The sequence below is a fragment of the Mastigoproctus giganteus genome, chromosome 2 (assembly GCF_048544385.1).
Source record: "Mastigoproctus giganteus isolate SK-2022 chromosome 2, ASM4854438v1, whole genome shotgun sequence".
In the NCBI taxonomy this organism is placed as follows: Eukaryota; Metazoa; Arthropoda; class Arachnida; order Uropygi; family Thelyphonidae; genus Mastigoproctus; species Mastigoproctus giganteus.
This window is the reverse complement of record NC_143576.1, coordinates 164,712,074-164,734,991: the sequence shown is the minus strand read 5'-3', so window position 1 is coordinate 164,734,991 and position 22,918 is coordinate 164,712,074. Positions and strand designations below refer to the sequence as shown.

At 38.9% G+C, this 22,918-nt stretch overlaps 1 protein-coding gene across 3 annotated transcripts in view; it reads left to right on the top strand.

Annotated features, from left to right (window-relative positions):
* Positions 1-22,918, top strand: part of bchs (WD repeat and FYVE domain containing 3 bchs) — a 1,877,108-nt gene that overhangs the window by 1,842,613 nt on the left and 11,577 nt on the right. For all 3 annotated transcript variants that reach the window (XM_090389621.1, XM_090389619.1, XM_090389620.1), the window contains exon 69: positions 16,717-16,914. In XM_090389621.1, coding sequence (XP_090245747.1) covers positions 16,717-16,914 — 198 coding nt within the window. The remainder of the gene's footprint in view (positions 1-16,716; positions 16,915-22,918) is intronic.

Here is a 22,918-nt window from a genome sequence, read left to right as displayed (position 1 = left end):
AGGATGTAGAGCTGCTGGAACGAGTACAGAGAAGGGCAACAAGATTAGTGAATGGAACAAAGGGGTGCTCTTACGAAGAAAGGCTTAAGTTTTGCAAATTACAGTGTCTGGAGACTAGGCACCAGCGAGGTGATCTGATAGAGGTGTATAAAGCCTTGCTTTATACTGCATGCTCAATGCTGATGTATACATGCATACATGCACCTGTTGTTACTTTTAGTTACCAGAATACAGCCCATGTAGTTACTTGTTCCATGATGACTCCCAGTAGTTCTTGAAATCCCCAGCAACTTGCTTTCCTGGCTGCTGCTCATTCCAATAAAAGCAGTGCAAGAATTTTTTCTCAGCATGGTCTGTGCTTGTTAACAGTAGAGACTGCTTCTACAGCGATGGATACACTTAAATAGAAAAGATGCCAGAATATTTGCTGATTAAGCATGCTCAATGCTGATGGGATTCTTCCTCTAGCTCAGAAAAATCACCTGAGAGGGCATAAATTCAAATTGAGGAAAGACAGATGTAGGATAGACGTGAGCAAATTTGCCTTTAGCCAGTGGGTGGTTGGTTGGTGGAACAGACTTCCATCCCTTGTGGTGGAGGTTGATAGCCTAAATACGTTTAAGGCTCAGCTGGACAGGTATTTTGAACGAACAGAGGGGTGAAGTGGGTTTTTTTTTTTTTTTTGGCTGATGCTGCATAAGCTTGCTTTCTTGCATCAAATGCCTCTACTAATGCTAATGCTAAAGGCTAATGCTCCCCAAATTCAAATTCTGCATTTCTTATATCTGTGTGACACCACGTCTGACATCCCAACAATGTCCGCCTTTGTTTTCTTTACCAGCACTTCAAATTCATCAAATTTATTACTATTCTGCTAGCACTGGTATTTTTGAATGTATACATGCACCTGTTGTTACTTTTAGTTACCAGAATACAGCCCATGTAGTTACTTGTTCCATGATGACTCCCAGTAGTTCTTGAAATCCCCAGCAACTTGCTTTCCTGGCTGCTGCTCATTCCAATAGAAGCAGTGCAAGAATCACTTTCACCTCTGCCTGCGTCTACTTTAATCTCTTAGTCTGTGGGTCCCTCCCAAGCTAGCAGTTTTCTGATCCACCTAACACTGCCTTGGTAGCATCAGCAAATATTCTGGCATCTTTTCTATTTAAGTGTATCCATCGCTGTAGAAGCAGTCTCCCCTGTTAACAAGCACAGACCATGCTGAGAAAAATTCTACCCCATCAGCCTTGCACAGTCTCTCCAGGGCCAAAATTGATTGAAAAGGCTCTTATCATATACACCCTCGTGTCATGTCCAGGCAGATTTGCAGACACTTTCAAATTTAACCTGAACTTGTGACATTTTTTTCAACGTTGGCCTGTACTTGTTAAGTAAGTCTGTTGGATCGCCTACTCTTAATGTTATTAGTGCCAACATGTACAACAATATCACCTTTTGTGCCCTTAAAAGATGATATCTGCTCTACAACTTCATCAACATTTGTTCCTAGCAGACATACCCTGGTCCTTTTCCATCTATCATTGCAGCATCTGGACATATATATGTCCAGATGCTGCAATTTGCAGTTTCTGGAGACTAGGCAACTGCAAGGTGAGCTGCTTGAGGTGTTTAAGGCTTCAAATGAGTTGGGCAAGCTCAATGCTGATGGCATTCTTCCAGGATAGATGTATGTGTAAGATTACCTTCAGTTGTTGTGGAAATGGGTAGTTTGACTATATTAAATTAAGAACTAGATGAATTATCGGAGGGGAAGGACAGGTGGTTTTGGTATGGGTGGTTTTTTTTTTTTTTGGCCGATGCTTTATAAGCTTGCTTTCTTGAATCATTTACCTCTACTAACACTAATGGATACCTGCTCCAACACACACACCATGCATTGGAAGTGCCTACCCTTTCCATTCTAGGTGATGCCATCTTAGCTCTGCCCCTTTTATCTCAGTTGGTCCCAAAAATTTATTCAAATTAACCCTTTGGCTACTTGGTTGGACCTTGATGCTTTTAACTATTTTGTTGGATCCCAGTGATTTGGGTCCTCTAGATTAGCTTCACTCTGATCCAGTGCTGAAAGTCTAGTTTCCATGCTAACACCATAGGAATCTGGTCTGCTTACCATAGCTGCGACTCATGGAAATTTGAAAGGATACTAGTGGTTAGGGTACCCTGGAAGATCCTGAAGTGGCATGCCCAGGACTAATTGGCTGTTAGGCTCAACTGAAATGATCAACTATGCTGAAGCAATCATGTCCCTACCTAATGGTCTGGGGACAAGGTTCAAGTTGGTGGCAGTGCAGATATAGTATCTGGGTAGCTATGATCTCCCTCTCCTAAGTGAATGTATTGCTTGCCAGGTAGTGGGTGGCCCCTTGGGCTCCGTGGTTGGTAGGCACTCCAGGCACTTAAACAAAAAATGACTCATCACAAATCCTGATGATATAGATTCTTCCTGAAAACCTACCAGAACATATTTACTGAGACTTTGATTATATCACTGCTGTAGAAAAACCCAAATTGGAATGAATATCAGGAGCTATACTATGCATTCCTGATAATGCCTTCCACAACTAAAAAGTTCATAGGGAAAATGCTACCAATCTTTATCAGAAGGATTTGGAAGGCTCTCTTAAATTAGGTGGCTACATTCTGATGACATCCTGATAGAAACAGAAAGTCACCCTCTCTGAATAGCTTATTCAGGCCACTGCATTTGGCAGACTTCCAATTTCAATTACCCCATAAGACATCACGTAATGTGATTTTGGAATGGGATCTTCTTAAAATACATATACCCAGTTTCCACCATTTTCAAAACTATAGTGGAATGAAAAATGCACAGGAGACAAAAAGATCAAAACAAGGCTTTGTTTTGAGCATTTATAACCTTTTCTTATGGACTTTAAGGAAAATCATTACCCGTCATTGTAATTATCAACAATTTCATGCTGCAATGCAGAATCCAGTTCTTTAACTCCCTACCGATTTACACTGACTCTTCAAAGTCCAAACATTTTGAATGTTGACTGCTCTTTTTCCAGATATTTTTGATGTGAAAACATCTTTGGTGGCACCAACTAAATGGCCTCCATAGCCAAGTGGGCATGAGTGGGAGTGCAGTAGCACACACTCTTTGAGTAGACCGGGGTTCAAACCCCTGACTGCTGAATACAGTTGATCTGCCAACCCGCACTGGACCAGCATGGCAGATTATGGTCCATTTCCCTCAGCATGAATTGTTGAGGAGGCTTCCATCTTGCAGTGGGTTGATAATGGCTGCACTTTACTTTACTTTACTTTTTACTAAATTTTGAACTGAAGTAAAACCAGTTTTTCATGAAAATGTGATACAGAAATTACTCAAATTATCACTTCCTAAATTATGCTAATGCAGTCACTAACATTGATTCTTGATGTGAAAACATCTTTGGAAGCACCTACTAAATTTCAGTCCGACAGTCAGTGTTCGGCCCATTGGCGAAAATGTGAAATGGAAATTATGAAAATTACATCACTTTCTAAATGATGCTAATGTTGATTCGTGAGAGTAAGTAGTAGGTGTGAGCATAAAACATTACATTGTTATTTCAGACTGAATTAAACTGTTGAATGACGTAAGTTGAACGAACATTTGTGTCATTTAGGAAATAATGAGCGTGAGCATAAGCTCCCACTACTTCCTAAATGTCACTAACGTTTATTCTATGGAGTAAGTAGCGGGCATGAGCATAAAATGTTCATGCCCGCTACTTTGTTCATAACTTCAGTCCGATTTTAAAACGGTTCTCATTTTTGTCAGAGATGTTTTCACATAAAACATCTTTCATGTGTACAGAGTACACACCTGCATTTTTTTTTTTTATCTAATCAGCTTCATGCTATGAACTTGACTTCACACACATATTAACCAAGCAGGTTAATAAGTGTGTTATACAGACTCACAAAATACTTTACAGAAACTAACAGGAACAAGATATTTACATCCTGTCAAATTAAATTCAAATAAAAATAAAATCGTGTATCAAATTCAACAGAGGTTGCTGTCATTATCAGAAACTTATATGAAATCTGTTTCTGTAGGATTGCAAATCAATATGGGATCAAGTGAAATGCATAGCTGCCAACTCTCGAGATTTATGACAGCGGATCTCTCTTTTATACTCAATTTTACCTTATCTCACTGACATAATATATAGTTGTTGACAAATCTCCATCTTTTTTTTGCAAAAACTCAGTTTTTACTTTGACAAAAGATTAATAATGGACATTTCAGATCCTCTTTTACTGACAAAAGACTCTTCATGCTGAGGAGAGGTTGTATGAGTGCGGCTGAGTCAAATTAAATTAATCATCTTGAATTACTGAAGATTGTTTATTAGAAAAACTTTAAGCCTAAAGGCAAGTATGGCTCCTGGAGTTTATGGCATATACAGTGAAACTTCTCCTAACGGACACCTCTCGTTAACGGACATCTCTCTACAACGGACATTTTCAAATTCCCCAACTCACCTCCATTGGTTTTAACGTGTTTGCAGCTTCTGTCTAGTGGACATTCTCTGTAACGGATGCGGACAGGCAATCTGCACTGTTTCGTTTAGATTAGCACTTAATTTGATCTCCCCATAACGGACAGCGGGCGATCTCATGGCCATTTTTCTAGGAACGTTTCTTCCACGTATTGCCTCAATCGTGTGCTTATTTTCTATTTCCGATTCTCTGAATTTTATCAAGGTTTACGTCGCGGCTCTAAACCCTTTTTTCAAGAATTTTAAGGCACGTGTAAAACTTCTGATGAATTCGGTGTGTGCAGGGGGGAGGGAATATGGTCGGCCTTTCGTCTTTTCAGTTTCAGTTTTCAGTTTTGTTCAGTGTCGTCTGAAGTGCACAATGTCTTCTCGTAAACATTTAACTTTAAAAGATAAAGTCGAACTCATTAATGCGTATGGTCGACAAAAAAATAGTGTTCGCAATCTCGCTGCAAAATTCAAAATCGGGAAGACGCAGGTAAGCGACATCCTAAAGAAAAAAAAATGAACTGCTCAAACAATTTTGGCAACACGGAAATGATCAGGTTCAAAAATCATTCCCGAAAACTGTTGGACTTCAAATTGACAATGTTACGTATGAGTGGTTTTGTTGCGCACGTGCAAAAAAAATTCCCATTGAGGCCTATTATTAGGGAAAAGGCTTTGGAGGTTGCGAAATCTATTGGAGTAAATGAGTTCAAAGCTTCTGTGGGATGGCTAGACAAGTTCAAAACTCGGCATAAAATTTCTTGGAAAACCGTAAGTGGTGAAGGTGGATCTGTTGATACTGGGGTTGTAACAGAGTGGACCGTCAAATTGGAAGAGTTATGTTGTGATTTTGAAGCTAAGGATATTTACAACTGTGACGAAACAGGGTTGTTTTTTCAAGCTCTTCTTGAAAAAACAGTGAGTCTAAAAAACGAAAAGTGCCAGGGCAGAAAAATTTCTAAGGTACTATTTCTTGACTGTACTATTGTGTACAAATATGCTGGGAGACTTTGAACAACCTCTTGTTATAGGAAAACCACAAAATTCTCGTTGTTTCAAGGGCATAAAGTTGAATGTTGACTGGAAGTCTAATAAAAAAGCGTGGACGACACGAGATGTCATGAGCGAATGGATAAGTCACTTTAACCAAAACATGATTCGTCAAAACAGAAAAATTATTCTTTTCATGGATAATGCTGCATCTCACCCACACATTGAATTGTCCACATTCAAATCGTTTTTCTGCCACCAAACACATCTGCAGAGTGTCAGCCCTTGGATCAAGGGATAATAAAAAATTTTAAACTTCACTACAGAAAACGTCTTTTAAGACATCTCATTGCAAACATGAACGATGTAACATGTGCGAGTGACCTTGCAAAGAAGCTCAGCATCCTAGATGCGATTCAATGGATTTCCTCTTCAGTAAACGCAATTAGAAAACAAACTGTCGTGAACTGTTTTGTAAAGTCTGGCTTCTCAAACGCAAAAATTGAAGTTGTGAACAGCAATGTGGAGCACCAAGAACTTCAACATCTATTGATAATGTACGATACTTCAGACAAGTGACCTGGCTACAAAGATATAGACTCGAACCTCGCTACAGAAGATGGTGCTCTAGATATCAACGACATTATCATCGATATTTTTCAAGAAGTTCCTCGTGAGGATGAAGAAATGGAAGGAGGTCATTCTGTCGAAGAACATATTAACGACGAACCACCGATGAAAATAGAAGAAGCGCTCATACAAATCAATCGTTTAAAAATGTTTTTCGCCGCTGATGAAGATACTGAAGGACTTTCGATGGTTTCTTCACTCCAAACAAATGTTTAAAACAAAATTATCAGCCGGAAGAAGGTGCAGAAGAAAATAAGTGATTATTTTTCTTAAGATAGTAAATAAGATAAATAAGAAAATAAGTGTATTTTCCTTAAGATAAAGGTCATAATATGCATAGCACAATTGTATGTATATTATTTACAAAAATATTGTTCAAAATCTGTATCTATTTTAATTTAATTTTACATTAAACGTTTAACGATTTTTCTTTTCTTTTTTTTTTTTTTTTTTTTTCCCTCCCTCAGACTTCTTGTTAGCGGACACTTCTCTCTAACGGACACATTTTCGTTCCCCATGGCTGTCCATTAAAGGGAAGTTTCACTGTACACATTAATTTTGAAAGAGGTGGCCAGAGAATGTGTTGAGCCATTGAGGTTAATTATGCAGGCCTCATTGGACTGAAGAGTGCTTCCTTTGGATAGAAGTGCTGACATATCAACAGTACATAAAGGAGAATATAAAAGTGAAGTCAGTCTGATTCCAGTTAGTCTGATTTCAGTGGTAGGGAAAATCTTAGAGGCAGTGATTAAGATTGTTCACGGAAAATCATATTTAACTAACCTAATAAGCTATTTTGACACAGTTACTCATGAGCCAATGTAGGAAACAATTTTGACATAGTTTATTTTGATTTTAGCAAGGTATTTGACTCAGACCCTCATGAGAGGTTACTGTATAGGCTGGAACATGTTGTGGGAATACTGTAAGGTTTCTAGAATGGATGGTGAAGGGGGCTGCAGAACAGAAGGCAAAAGGTTGTGATTATTGGATATCCTTCAGACTGTGTAATATCAGAATTGGGATTCTCCCCAAGGATTGGTTCTTGGGAACCACTATTGTTTCTGATTTTCAAAACAACATTGATGAAGAGATAAAGGGCATAATGTCAAAATTTGCAGGCAATGTAAAGATCGGAAGATCATTAATGGTCGTGCCAAGCAACACTCCTTCAAGCTGATGTGAACAGGCTTCAAGAATGGTCAGAAAAGTGGTAGCTATTTACTGCAGCAAAATGCATTGCCACTTGTGGAGTAACAAACCCAAAATAACTTATACAATGGTGGGGTTGAATTAAAAACAGAAGAAGAAGAAAAGGGTATGGGCAGTGGTGATATTCAGTGAGTACAGTCATACTGGTTGTTAAAATGTCTAAAAACTTCTGTACCGGTTATTGGGCGGAGTCTGGCAAGTTTACTAACCTAGGGAAAAAAAACGTCCCTGTTGAATTTGGCCCGCACTGAGTGTTGTAGCATTCGGGGAGTGTTGTAGCATTGCCAATCACACCATAATGTATAATTTCGAGGCCAGTTTCCATTGGTTTGCTTTCTAAGGTTGGTAACTCTGGCGAGGTGTGAACTCCTTATGACAAAAGTAAAGAACGCCCACATGAGACCTACGGGAAATCTCGGAAAAGTTTACCAATGAAACTTGTTTGCCATTACGGCATTTGTATTGTTGCTCTCTCAGTAAACAGATGGTGGGTGTTATCGGTTTGAAGTATAAGTTGAATCCCTTGTAACCTTCTGGTTTCACACTTTTCCATGTTGGTAGTTTGAGCTGATTTCAGGTACTGATTGTGTGTGTGCGTGTGCGTGCGCTCCTTAATTCTCCAAAGTTTACTCACAGCAATAAGTAATGCATGTGGAGTTTTACTTTGTAAGTAGTGTTTTTAAATTGCATTTATAATAAATTGTTTAAATACTTATGAAGGAAGATTGTTCCAGAAAATGGCAGTTGAATGAATAAATGAGGAAGATGAAAAGTTGGTTCTGCGAGTTTAAAGTTGGACAGTAAATGGATGTTGCCATGGTGGCAGCACATGTTCGGACTGTTTTGAATGAGAGAGCGGGAATTAAAGAAGCCAATTCAGAAGAGCAGTGCCCATGGAAGTATCTGTAGAAAAGGCATGCATCAGAAACAGAACATCTATGAGCCGAGAGGGGAGAGACTCTGTTAGAGAGGAGTCACTAACTGCCCTCTTTTGAATGGAATCTAGAAGCCTTAGAGAGGTTTTGGGGGCACCGCCACAGATGTGGGAACAATATTCCATGATAGGGCAGATTTGCAATTTGTACAGAGTGAACAGCTGTTTGGAAGAAAAGTAATGCCGAGAGCAAAACAGAAAACCAAGTTTTTTAGATGCAGAGGAAGAAATATTTGTAATGTGCTTGTGCTAAGAGAGATTACAAGTCAGGGTAATCCCCAAAAGAGATATATCATCTTTCCTAGAAATTGGAGTGGCACCAAAGATAAGTATAGGAGCAGAAGAATCCTTTTTGCGAGATATAAGACAAGATTGAGTTTTAGAAGGGTTGAAATCAACTAAGTTGTCTTTGTCCCACTGGAGAATTAAATGAAGATCAGCATTTAAGGAGGCCCCGAGTGCCAAGCAAGTGATTATAGCGATTTCTGAATGATTTCCAAGCGTTTTTCATAAAGAGTGGCAGATACTTATAGTATTATTTTTCATTTTTTACAGAGTTATATAATTTTGCTCTTCTAAAGTAAAGAAGCTAGCGTACCTAATAGAAAGGAAAGACACCTTTCTTCTTGTACATAGGACTAACTTACTAACGCACTAACAAATAACCTTACTTTATCGCTTGGTCACTGGTGGCACCGCTCCTGCCTCCACGTGGTGGGGCTGGAAACCTGGGAGAAGAAAGACACCCTCCCAGGGCAAAAAGGAGTAACGATGGACAAAAATAAACAGTCCTCGTGTGGATCTTATGATTCAGAGCTAGACAAACATAATCCAAATCATAACGACACAAATGTATCCCATGCTAAGAGACAAAAAAAGAAGGAACGGATAAGCCCACACCACTCTTTCTAATACTACACTCCTCCACAGACCAACCATTGAGTAAGCTGTCCCCATTTTTGATACAGAAATGTCTCGAAAATGTGGCTGGCCCTCCAAAAATGGTTCGGCGATTAAGATCCGGAGATTTATTGATCAAAATGACCGAACATAGACATGCTGAGAGGTTATTGAAAATATCTACTTTCGGTGGAATTCCCATGAAGGTTACCTACCCCACATGCCACCTTAAACTCCAAAAGGGATAATATCAGAGTGGGATCTATTAAACGTATCAGAGGATGAACTTGTGCATGAACTAAGAGATCAAAACGTGGTACAAGCCAAAAGAATTGTTATTAAAAAAGATGGAGTGCCCCCACACAGACCGTGATCCTAACATTCAAAACACCAAATCTACCTACTTATATTAAAGCTGGTTATCTTAGATGCCAAGTAAGACCATACATTCCAAATCCAGTCCGATGCTTTAAGTGCCAAAAATATGGTCATTCCCAAGCTGTCTGCAGAGGTGTAGCCACTTGTGCTAACTGCGGATCAAAAGAGCATACACACACAAACTGTAACGGCGCCTCCGTAGCCAGGTGGGAAGGAGCAGCAGTGCGTAGCACACGCTTCTTGATTAGACCGGGGTTCGAGCCCGTCACCACCAAATACAGAGGATGCAGAAAGGTCAGGGAATGATCACCGCGTATCCCGGAGCAATATGGCCTTAGTTGCTAATGCTCCTAAAAAAAAAAAAAAAAAAAACTGTAACACCAAAGTGCAAATTTGTCCTAACTGCCATGGTAACCACTCTGCCTTCTCTAAGGAATGCCCTCAATGGAAAAGAGAAAAGAATATTCAAAAATATAAGATTGAGCAGAAAGTATCCTATCAAGAAGCTAAAAAACACTTTGCAGTACCTGCTAAGTCACCTACATATGCTTCAGTTACCCAATGGCTACGCTCAGTAGAAACTCAGACAGACTTCTCAGTCCCTCCAAATATCTTAATATCTGGTTGGGCTAAATCACTCCTCTCCTCATCAAAGGAAAAACCTATTCCGAAATATGCTACTCGAGAAGCAAATACTCCTGTAACAATACCTCCGGATAAGATGCCTAATGAACAACCAAATGAACGAGCCAAGACTCCTGAAAGAAGCAACACTAGTAAATTTATATCCGATACCATGGATATTGATGAAAAGATAGATGAAGATGATTCAATTCTTGAGATTCATCCAGAGGATGACATTGACACGGGTAGGCCAGTCTTCCCAAAAAAAGAAAAAGCAAAAGTAGACAAGCGCAAACAAAAAAATCCGCCGTAAGAAACCAAACCCTCCATTTTAAACCAAACAATGCACACAGCGATTCAATGGAATTGTCGCGGATTTCGTGCTAATTTAGATGACCTCTACGATCTCCTAAGCGAATATAAGCCCGTTGCAGCATGCACACAAGAAACAAACCTGACGAATGCAGTATCTATAACAATTAAACACTTCACCATGTATAGAAAAGATAGAAACTGCTGTAATGCAGCACACGGAGGAGTAGCGCTGTTAGTAAACTCTTCAATTCCCTCCAGACCTGTTCCCTTGCAAACGCCGTTGGAGGCACTTGCAGCCTGTATCACCATTGGCATAACGATAACATTAGTCTCATTGTATCTGTCACCAAACCACGCTTACACCCTTGCTGATTTAGATGACCTAGTAGGACAAATACCCGCTCCTTTTTGTATTTTGTGTGACTGGAATGGCCATAACCCCCTATGGGGTTCTCAACAACTTGACTGCAGAGGAAAAATGATTGAGAAATTCTTGGAACACAATCTAACTATTTTAAACACCGGTGATCACACATATGTTCTTGTACCATCTGGCTCAAGCTCTGCCATTGATCTAACAGTATGTTCTCCAACAATATTTCCTCTCATAGGCTCGACAGTTACTGACAACCCTCTTGGTAGTGATAACTTTCCGATCATCTGTAATTTCTGTACAAGTTCTCCTCCGCTCAACAGAATTAGAACAATTTGGAAATTTGACAAGGCCAACTGGGCTAAATATCAAGAAATAGCTCATTTAGATTCCACTATCATTGCAACTGACAAGATTGATTCTGCAGTAAGCTATATCACAGAACGAATAATGACAGCAGCTGAATCCGCTATCCCGAAATTATCATTTAAAATCCGACTCCATCCAAAAATGTGGTGGAATAAAGCATGTAGCATTGCTAAAAGAGAAATAAATAAATTGTGGAATCAGTTTAGAAAACATCCAACCACAGCCAACCTCCTACAGTTTAAAAGAGCAAGGGCTAAGGCTCGTTATGTAAGACGAATGAGTAAAAAAGAAGCATGGGCACGCTATGCTGCCACAATAAACAGATTCACAGATACTGCTACAGTCTGGAAAAAAATCAAACGTATCAATGGCAAATACCCACTTGCTACTTCTCCGATTCTATTTCTGAAAGGAAAGGAAATTTCTGAACCTGAAGAACTTGCTAATGCATTCAGCTCGTCTTTTGAATCACTCTCAGCTGTTTCCGCCTATGAACCAGCCTTTCAGATGCTAAAACGCAGTACAGAAAAGTATAAACAGAATTTTAATACCGCTCTCCAACATTCATACATCTGCCGTTGACCATGACTGAATTGCTTAATGTGCTCACAAAAGTGAAAAACAGTGCCCCAGGTCCTGATGGAATTTATTACGCAATGATTTCCCATTTAAGTGAAAGATCACTAAGTGCTCTCTTACTACTCTATAATAGAATTTTCTTAGAGGAATATTACCCCACCAGCTGGTGCCATTCTTATGTGCTAGCCTTGCCGAAACCAGGAAAAGACCACACAGATCCAAGAAACTATCGACCTATCTCCCTAACAAGTTGCTTGGGAAAAACAAGGGGAAAAAATACTTAACACCCGACTAACGTGGTATTTGGAGACTCAAAACATTCTGAGTCCAAGCCAGTATGGTTTTCGGAGAAGTAGATCGACGCTTGATCTCATTATCAAAGCGGAAGCAAATATTCGGAACGCCTTTCTAAGAAATGAACACTTTGTTATGATATGCATAGACATCAAGAAGGCATTTGATACAACTTGGCGTTATGGGATTCTTCGGGACTTACATAACTCTGGTCTTCGGGGTCATCTCCCAAAATTTATTCAGAACTTCCTATCTAACAGATCCTTCCAAGTCCTCTTCCACTCGTCACTTTCTGGAACATATGTTCAAGAAGAGGGAGTTCCCCAGGGCTCAGTGCAACACTTTTTGCCATCAGGATCGATTCTATAATCAATTGTATACCTAACACAGTTGATGCATACCTGTATGCTGATGACCTTGCCATCTCATGTCATTCTCAAAATATGCGACTTATTGAGAGACAACTACAAGGCACCATTAATAGAATAGTCTCTTGGGCCAAAAACAATGGCTACAGAATTTCTAAATCGAAAACAACGGCAGTATACTTCTGTCGTAAACGTTCGTTGCATCCTGATCCAAACCTTCAGTTAGACTCCCATTGTATTACATTTCAACCAAGTACTCGTTTTCTGGGTATAATACTTGATAAAAAATTAAACTTCCTTGAAAATATAAAATATATTCGTACCAGCTGTCTTAAGAAACTAAATATTCTCAGAATAATCTCCTCTATGTCATGGGGTGCAGATCGGTACATGTTGCTACATTTATACCGCTCATTAATTAGATCCCGCTTAGACTATGCATCTCCTGCATACGCCTCAGCCAGGCCAAGTGTACTGAAATGGCTTGATCCCATTCATCATAGTGCACTTCGAATAGCACTGGGTGCCTTTCGTACATCCCCCATTTTAAGTCTATATACAGAAGCCAATGAACCGCCGCTAGACCTTCGGCGACAAGTCCTTCTCCTAAATTATGCCGCTAAAATCAGCAGCTTTCCACATCACCCGATATGGCAGTATCTCTTCAGACAAAAATGGGAAAACCTCTATCGAACTAAATCACGTCTCAACAAACCATCTGGCATTAGGCTTCAAGCTCTAAACACTAGCTGGGGACTCAACATGAATAACATAATGCAGGATACTAGCATGCAAATCCAGCCATGGCAAATACCCACGATACATATTGAAAAATACTACCAGAAATGGGGAAAGAATAATCTTCCAGATATTAACATCAGACAATTACATCTGGCCCACTCCACTCAGTTTAGGAGTTATGTGCAGCTATATACAGATGGATCCAAGACTGCTAGTAAAGTTGGTACAGCTGTAGTCCTGCCGGATGCTATCATCGCCAAACAGCTCCCCTCAGAATGTAGTAATTATACTGCTGAGTTGTATAGTATTTTACTAGCCCTGGAGAAAATAAAAGAAGCCTCATATACTCAATCCATAATATATACTGATTCATTAAGTGCCGTGAATTGTATGCAATGTAAATGCCCCAACAGTCATCCTCTGGTACAGCAAATCTGGACTCAGTTAATGGCAATTCATGCACGTGGTCACCACATAATTTTTTGTTGGATTCCTGGACACTCTGGAATCCCAGGAAATGAACAGGCAGATTTAGCTGCGAAAAATGCTTCAAATCCTATCTCTTCTAATTTCAGGACACCTTATGTTGACTATAAATGGATTATACAGAAGACCTCTAAAGAACAGTGGAAATGTATATGGGAAAAAGAAACAAATAATAAACTTTTTGAAACAAAGAAAGAACCCAAACATGGCGCTCCAGTCTGAGAGGAAATAGAAAAGAAGAAACTGTATTAGCGCGACTGCACATTGGTCACACATACCTCACTCACAGTTATTTATTAAGAAAGGAAGATGCCCCACAATACAGTAACTGTTCATGTCCACTCACTGTAAAGCATATCGTTATCGAATGCCCACTATATCTAAGAGAACGAAAAACTGCTTTCTCCTTACTTTTCAAAAATTGAAATCAATTAACACTACATAATGTTCTAGAAGATCGTCAGGATATGGATGACGTCTTTGTTTTCCTAAAATCGATTGATAAATATCACCTTGTTTGAATTTTTATCAGAATCAGCACCAAAAACAAAGATATACTAGTCAGAAATCAGTGCATTATAGCCACAGTTGCTGATGCACCAACAAACCTAACAACAACAACAGCATTTAAGGAATTGGTAGCAGATTTTCGAGAAGTTGAAGCTGATTGAGCAGGTCAAGGTTTCTCAAACTGGAAAGTGGAATGCAATGTGTTATCATCTGGAAAGCTGTGGATAGGATTTCCGGTCAATGGAAGAAGGTCATTAATATACAAGAGGAAAAGAGTGGGGGAAAGAACTGAACTGTGGGGGGGCACCAGAATTAGTAGAGAAATTAGAAGACAGAGCCATCTACCATCACCCTCAGTGAGCAATCAGAGAGAAAACTGGATAACCAATTACAAAAAAACAATTGGCAAACTATAAGGTGAAAGCTAGTTTAGAAGACCTTTATGCCAAACACGGTCGAAAGCCTTTGAGATGTCAAGAGCAACTGCTTGTGTTTCACCGAATTTTTCCATTGAATTTATCCATAAATGGATAACGGAAGCCAGGATATCACCAGTGGATCGACACTGGTAATCATTGATCAGACGGAAGGTTTCTAGATAGTTTTGGTGGTTAATTGATTTGGCGGTTAATGATTTGGCCGCTAAGAGTTGGCGGTTAATTGATTTCACCATTTCTTTAGAAAAAGTAGAATTAATTGCAAAGGGACGATAATTGGATGGGAGGGGGGGGAGTGTTATTTTGTCATATGGCTATGTTGAAAAAGTGTAATACATGGGTGTTTTTTTTTCAACCTTCTATCATAATTACTGGATGAATACAAATCTTTTTTGACATCCCCCCCAATTATTCATGTAATAGGTTGCTAAAAGTTATTTTTTTTCTCTTTACAGCTAATTAAATTCTTAAAAGACTGTAATACTGCTAGCTGCTCTCTAGCACACCTATTATATCACTCTTCTTTGAGGATAATCACACACATATACCTTAGCACTGATTTTGACCAATTCAAATGTTCAGATCCCTTGTATATTTGTATGTATATTGTTTATTTATAACCCCTTGTATAAGGTAATGGTCAGGCCACACCTTGAGTACTGCATACAGGTCTGGAGGCCTCATTTTAAGAAGGATAAAGAGTTGCTAGAATGAGTATAGAGAAGGGCAGCAAGACTGGTGAGAGGAACAAAGGGATGCTCTTATGAAGAAACAATTAAATTCTGCATATTGCAGTGTAGACTTCCTTGCACCATGTAGACTAAGCACCTGCGAGGTGATCTGATTGAGGTGTATAAGGCCTTGAATGGTTTGAGCAGGTCAATGCTGATGGGATCCTTCCACTTGCTTAGATTAAGAACATTAAGGGCATAGATTCAAATTGAGGAAAGACAGTTGTAGAATAAATGCGCAGAAGTTTGCCTTTAGCCAGTGGGTAGTTGATTGGTGGAACAGACTTTCACCTGTTGTTGTGGAAGTTGATAGGTTAAATAAATTCAAGAAAGAAGTGGACAACCATTTGGAGTGATTGGATGGGTGAAATGGGAAGGGGTTTTTTTTTTTGGCTGATGCTATATAAGCTTGCTTTCTTGCATCATATGCCTCAACTAATGCTAATAATATGTAATGAAGCTTTTATCTTTGTCTATATCAACCCCAGAGGCTCACATTTGGTGAGTATGGGCTTGGCACACCCAGGGTCCTGACCGGATATCATCATTCTTCTCTTTCTTGGTGATTCCCTTATACTACTTTTGACTCTCTCTTTGGGTAACTCAGGAAATTTTTTTTTTTTTTTTTGGCTGGTGCAGCATAAGCGTCAGGCTTCCTTGCACCATATAGCTAATAATAATAATATAAGTTGCCATCAAAGGGAAAAAAAAAAAAAAGAATTCTTTCAACAAACAAGTTTTTCCTCACACACAAAAGTAGTATTTAAAAACTTTACAACCATTTTTTTCACATCATTGAAATATACTATGATCACTTAACAATATAAAATGTGATTTTCCAGTGCAAGCACTACATGTTTCTTTATGTTACTGTATGTATGTGGTGAATATTGAAAATGCTTCAGAGAAACTTCCACATTTGAGGATAAAAAAAATTAAACTATTTCTGTTAACAAAATAATTTACAAATAACATTTGTACATTCTTTATCATTTTACATATTTTGTTTTTAATAACATACATTGGTTACATTTGTCATATTGGCTAAATTAGTGGAATTTTTTGCAAAACTTTCTATTCAACCAAAAATTAAATTAAATGGTGCTTAACAATTTAACAGTATCCTCAATTAACAGTTTTAGACTTTTAAAAATTTTTCACTTATTAATTTATTTAAATAAAATGTATTTAAATCAAAATGGGCAATATTGGTCCCTAAAATAATAAGGGTTTCACTGCAAATAAACAGCACACAGAATGTTCTTTGTCCGAAGTATATATCTCAGAATTCATGGCTTCATTATTTTTCTTTCTTATAGGGACCACAAAACAGTTTACGTTGGAGATGCCCGGGGCAGAATTTTTAGTTGGAGTGTAACAGATCATCCAGGACGTGCTATGGCTGATCACTGGGTAAGAGATGAAGGAGGAGACAGTTGTGTGGCATGTGCAGTTCGATTCTCATTTGCTGAACGACGTCATCACTGTCGGAACTGTGGTCAGCTCTTTTGTTCTAGGTAATTATATTTGCTTCACCATATTTCTGGAGTTTGTGTATGCCATGAAATATTGTACTAATAATTAATTCAGTTTGAAATATGATCATGTTAACCCTAATATTTATTTAATAAATATCAAATAAATATTGTTTGTTATACTGTGTTCATTTTTTGATCACAGGGAGATTCTCTACTAAAGACTAATTTTAGGTTGATCATAAGCCCAAAATCTAAGTTGATCATAAGCCCAAAATTTGGGCTTATGATCAACTTAGATAAATGCCTTTATCCACAGTTCTGTGCAAGTTGCTAATATCTTTTTAAATCTTGACAGCATCTTTATAAATCTTATAGCATTGTTTTAAATATTACAGAAAAGGAAATTCCACTACATATTTATCTGTTTCAAAGCTTACTAGTTTCCTCATCAGCTGGCAACTGGTTTCTTTTATTGAATGTATGCCAAACTACGAATAACATATTATGTCTAGGTGAATGGCCAGATGATGTATGGAAGTAAACTTTCCATTTAAACACATAACAATCATTATTTGTACCTTTAATCCCTAGACCAGGCTGCTTTGCCCTATGCAGTACAGTAATATAAATTTGCATGGTTATATATCAATGCAAGTAGTTAAAATCAAATTGGGAAAGGACGGTTGCAAAATAGATGTGCAGAAGTTTGCCTTTAGCCAGCGGGTGGCTGATTGCTGGAACAAACTTCCATCTGTTGTTGTTGAAGTTGATAGCTTAAATAAATTCAGGGAAGAACTAAACAAACTATTGGAGGGAGTGAATAAGTGAAATGGGAAGTGTTTTTATTTTATTTTTGGCCGATACTGTATAAGCTTGCTTTCTTGGTTCTTTTGCCATTACCTAAAGTAGTTAAAATCACCTTTCCTATAGTAATTTGTGAAAATCCTGCCAGTTTCTGTATCATGTCTCTTCCTCCTAATTTTACAACTCTACAGTAATTTCATCTTCACCTGGCTTTTTGATTCTTCATTTTCTTCAATGCATGTTCTTCCTCATCAGGAAGGAAGGATATCAGGTATGTTGTATGTGTTGCTAATTTCTGATCCATTTTCCCCTCTGCTGGCATTGTTCCCTTTCTCCTTATATAATACTTTATAGTAGTCTTCTGCTATTTGAATTATGCCTTCTCTGCTTTTTATAAGTACACCATCACTATTCTTCAAATTTAGTATCATTTGTCCTTCTGTATTACTGCTCATGACTTCTGATTTAAGTCCTTTGTTTTCCCTTAATCTTTGTTGTACTCTTCGTGTTAAATCTTCTTATGTCCTCTCTGAGTATCTTTCTAATGACTTTGCATAACTCAGTATACTCAATTTTGCCCTTGTCAACGTTTATCTTGCTCTTCACTTGCCATCTTCGGTTCATTGTGACAAGTGTTTCTTGACTTTTTTTTTTCCTTTGAATTTCTTTTTACCTATAGGTTTCTTTGGCTGGGCATACAGATTCTTTCTTTAGGTTTCTTTGGCTGGGCATACAACACCCACAGCCTAGGTTCCAGGCTAACATCAATGGAATCTGGTGTGACCTGTGGAAGTTCAGAAACAGGGATCCTGGTGGTTGAGGGGCCCTGCTTCGACAAGACAAGTGGTCCTGGGTGGCTCGGCTAGTGGGTTCACCTGCAAGGGTCAACCATGCTAATGCTATGCCCCTACCCTCATGGTCTGAAGGACAGGATTCAGACTGGCAGCGGTGTGGGTATGGTGCCTGGGTAGCCCTGACATTCCACTCCTGAGCACATTTATTGTATGCCAGGTAGTGGGCATACCTTTGGGCTCTGTGGTGGGTGGGGAGCCCAGGCACTGAACCACTGCAAAACTACTTTGAATCCTGATAAACTTAATTCTTCAGGGGCAACCCGGTCCCTATCTGAAAATTTGAGTGAAGAAATAGAAAATACTATTGTGCCAAAGCCACAACGTACTGAAATACCAAGGCCTGTTCCAAGATCCTTAATCATTCACTCGAACAGTGAAAAAAACCAATTGGAAAAATGTATGTCAGCCTTTTTTTATACAGAAAGGGTTAGAGGAGTTAGCAGGTTCCTCAAATCAGTTAAGGGGCTCTATTTTGGGGACCTCTTAATTGAAACAAAAAATGACAGGCAGTCAGAGCAGCTACTCTGAGCACCATCAATCGGAGGAATACCCATAACAGTGACACCACATAGAACACTCAATTCATCGAGAGGTGTCATTTCAGAGTGGGACCTTCTCAAGGTTACCAAGGAGGAAATCTTCTCTGAAGTAAAACCACAGGAAGTAATTTCTGTTAAGAGAATTAATGCAGGTAAGGATGGGAAACTTGTTCCCAGTAGAAACATAATCCTGACCTTTAACTCACTGACGTCTCCTAATGAGATTAAAGCTGGCTACATCAACTGCCCAGTGCGTCCATATGTTCCAAATCCTTTACGATGTTCTAGATGCCAGAAATATGAACGTTCTCAAATGGCCTGTCGGGGAGACCTTGCATGCATCAATGTGGTGAAAGGACCGTGAAACAGTGTCATATTCAACCACAAAACCCACCTGCATTAACTGCCAGGGAGAACATCCAGCCTACTCACAAGCATGCCAGAGGTGGAAAGAAGAAAAAGAAATTAAACGGCTGAAGGCAGAGCTGAACTGAACATATCATATCAGCAGGCAAGGAAAACGGTTAAACCTATAAATAGCAACAAACTCATCTACTCCCAGAAGTTAGCAGGGAGATGTTCCATCGGAACTCAAACAGATGTGACAATTCCTCCAAAAGAGTCATTCACTCCTATCGCATGTTACCTCTTAAGCTCACAAAAACCTTCACAGAAAGATCAATCAGCTGCCATTCCCATATCAGTACCCCCTAATTCTCCACAAGTAATAAAAGCAATTGCCAAAGAAAAGACCAATTTACTAGAAACTTTTTGACTTTAATCCCTTCTTCCTTAAAATTGGTGGGTGTTATAGCAATATGATTGCCATATTTGAATTCGGTAATGTCAAATCTACAAGAATGTCCCTGAATTTACCCCTAGTACCCAAGTAACATGGACGTCGAGGAGAATAAGATACAAGATGATTCAGTCTTGGAACTCTTTGCTAAGGAGGAAATAGGCACAGGAAAACGTCCATACTTCCCCAAAAAGGATAAATGCAAGACTGATAAAAGTAAGCCCTCAGCACCTCACAAGCCAAAATAATGGCTAAATTTCTACAATGGAACTGTCAGGGATTCTGATAAAACAATGATGACATCAAGGCCCTCCTGAATAAGAATGAATCAGTTTACTTTTGCTTGCAAGAGACATACTTGAAGACAAATGAAAACCCTTCCTTTCGTAATACTACCATCATTCAAAAGGACAGAACTGGTGATGGACCTGCTTATGGGGGGTGTTGCTATTGTTCTGGGCAACCACACTATATTTCAACATATTCCGCTCTCCACCAACGTAGAAGCAGTGGCAGTTCACCTTACAGTAGGATTTTTACTAACAGTCTGTTCAGTTTATTTGCCTCCTGGGGCCAACGTCTGTCAGAAAGATCTTGATGATCTCATTGTGCAGTTGCCTACTCCTATCTTACTCCTGGACAATTTTAATGGACAACACCCTGTGGAGTAGTGTGACATTAATGGAAGGGGACATGCCATAGAGCATATACTCAATGACAATGACCTTTCCATTCTAAATGTGGGAGGCCCCGAGTGCCAAACGATCTTTCTAGTGTTTTTCCTAGAGTGAGTACTAGCGCTTTCGTAAACCTCCACCACTCGCAATGTTACTGCTTCCCTCGCTGAGAACATTACTGTTTCCCTCACTGAGCGTCATCACTGCTTCACCACTAGCAATATTACTGTCAACCCTGCTTGCAATGTTATTGCTATCTCTAGCAATGTACTGCTCTCCTATTCTTCTGATCGCTTGGTCACCGGTTGACACCATTCCTGCCTCCACGTGGCTGGGCCAGTAACCTGGGAGAAGAATCATCCTCTCCCGGGGCTAAAAGGAACAAGCATGGATTTGATTAATTTTCCACCATTAGAGCCTTCAAAGCTCAAGATTGGAAATGTCTGATGTCATTGACACTAATCAACCGAAAACACTTCGAGAGATGCGTAGTGCAATGAGAGTATATCACCAAAGTTTTTGGTGATACATACATACACACACACACACACACACACACACACTCTCTCTCTCTCTCTCTCTCTCTCTCTCTCTCTCTCTCTCTCTCTCCACCCAGCCTGTAGGCAATTTATCACCATTTGTTATCCAGAGATATTTGGAATCCATAGCTGGATTCCAAATATCTCTGGATACTTGGAATGTATCCAGAGATATTTGGATACCTCTGGATACCAAAAATGGTTAAACATCTACAATCTGGAGACCTCCTGATAGAAACAGCCACCTCCAAACATTCTGAGTGGCTGCTCAAAATAACTTTTAGTGCACTGCCAGTATCTGTCACCCCCCCCCACAATATGTTAAGTTCATCCAAAGGTGTCATCACAGAGTGGGACCTAATTACAGTGTCTGAAGAGGAATTAGTTCAAGAATTGAGCAATCAAAAGGTAATCAGTGCCAAACTTTTAATGACTAAGAAAAATGGAAATCTCATTCTGGCTTGATCCATAATCTTAACTTTCAACACCCCAGAATTACCATCCTCAGTAAAAGCTGGCTATTTAAACTGCAGAATTTAGTCTTATATCCCTAATCCGCTTCTTTGTTTTAAATGCAGGAAATATGGACACTCCCACCAGACAAGGAGCATACACAAGCAAATTGACTTTCAGCAAATTAAAAAATCTTCAGAGCAGCATAAGATCAATTTCTATACTAAAGTTTCACAGCCATTCATATGAACAGAACTTTTAGGGGTGCTCAATAAAACATCCAGTAGCTGCTGGTCCAGATGGGATCTACTACATCATGATAAGCCAACTGAACAACAGAGCAAAAAGAACATTGTTAAAATATTACAATTTAATATTTTTTAGAAAATACTTATCCAAACTCCTGGCATCACTCAATTATACTAGCCTTCTCAAAGCCAGCAAAGGATCGCACCTTTCCGCATAACTTCAGGCTGATTTCACTGACCAGCTAGTTAGGCAAAGTCCTGGAAAAAATGGTTCACAGGCAGCTAACGTGGTTCCTGGAAACTAACAACTTGCTAAATAAGTACGGGTTTCAAAAAAACTGTTCCATGTTAGATGTAATGATAAAGGCAGAAGCAAACATCCGAAATGCCTTCATAAGGGAACAACATCTGGTCATGATCAATCTCGATATTGAGAAAGCCTTTGATACCACTTGGCATTATGGTGTACTTCAAGATCTTCATTCTTTTGGCTTGAGAGGTCATTTACCCCACTTTATACAAAACTTCCTATGCCACAGAACATTTCAGGTTAGATATGAACAATTTATCCAAATCATTTGAACAAGATGTACCAGTAGAATCGTACATGTTCGCTAATGACCTTATTATTTCTTGTCAATCCCAAACCATGAACACCATTGAAAGACAACTTCAAATTTCCATCGCTAAAATAGAATCATATGCATTGCAGAATGGCTATTCCCTATAAGAAAATAAATCTAATGCAATTCATTTTTGTGAAAAATGCAAACTCCACCCAGATCCAGAAATATTTTTAAAAAACAGCCTGATTCCTGTCACTAACAATTTTTGTCTGTTGGGGTTATATTTAGATAATAAACTCAATTTTGCTTCCCGTGTAGCTTACCTTTGGACTACATATCTTAAAAAACAGAAAACAGTTGCTATCCATTTTTGTAAACAACACAAACTTTATCTGGATCCTGAACTTCAAATTTACAATGTCTCCATCCCAGTCACTACTAGCATCAGATTTCTAGGATTAATCCTTGACAACAAATTAAATTTCTTAGACCATATTAAAAATGTACGTACTTCCTATTTAAAAAAGTTAAATATACTCAGAACTTTATCCGCCCTAACATGGG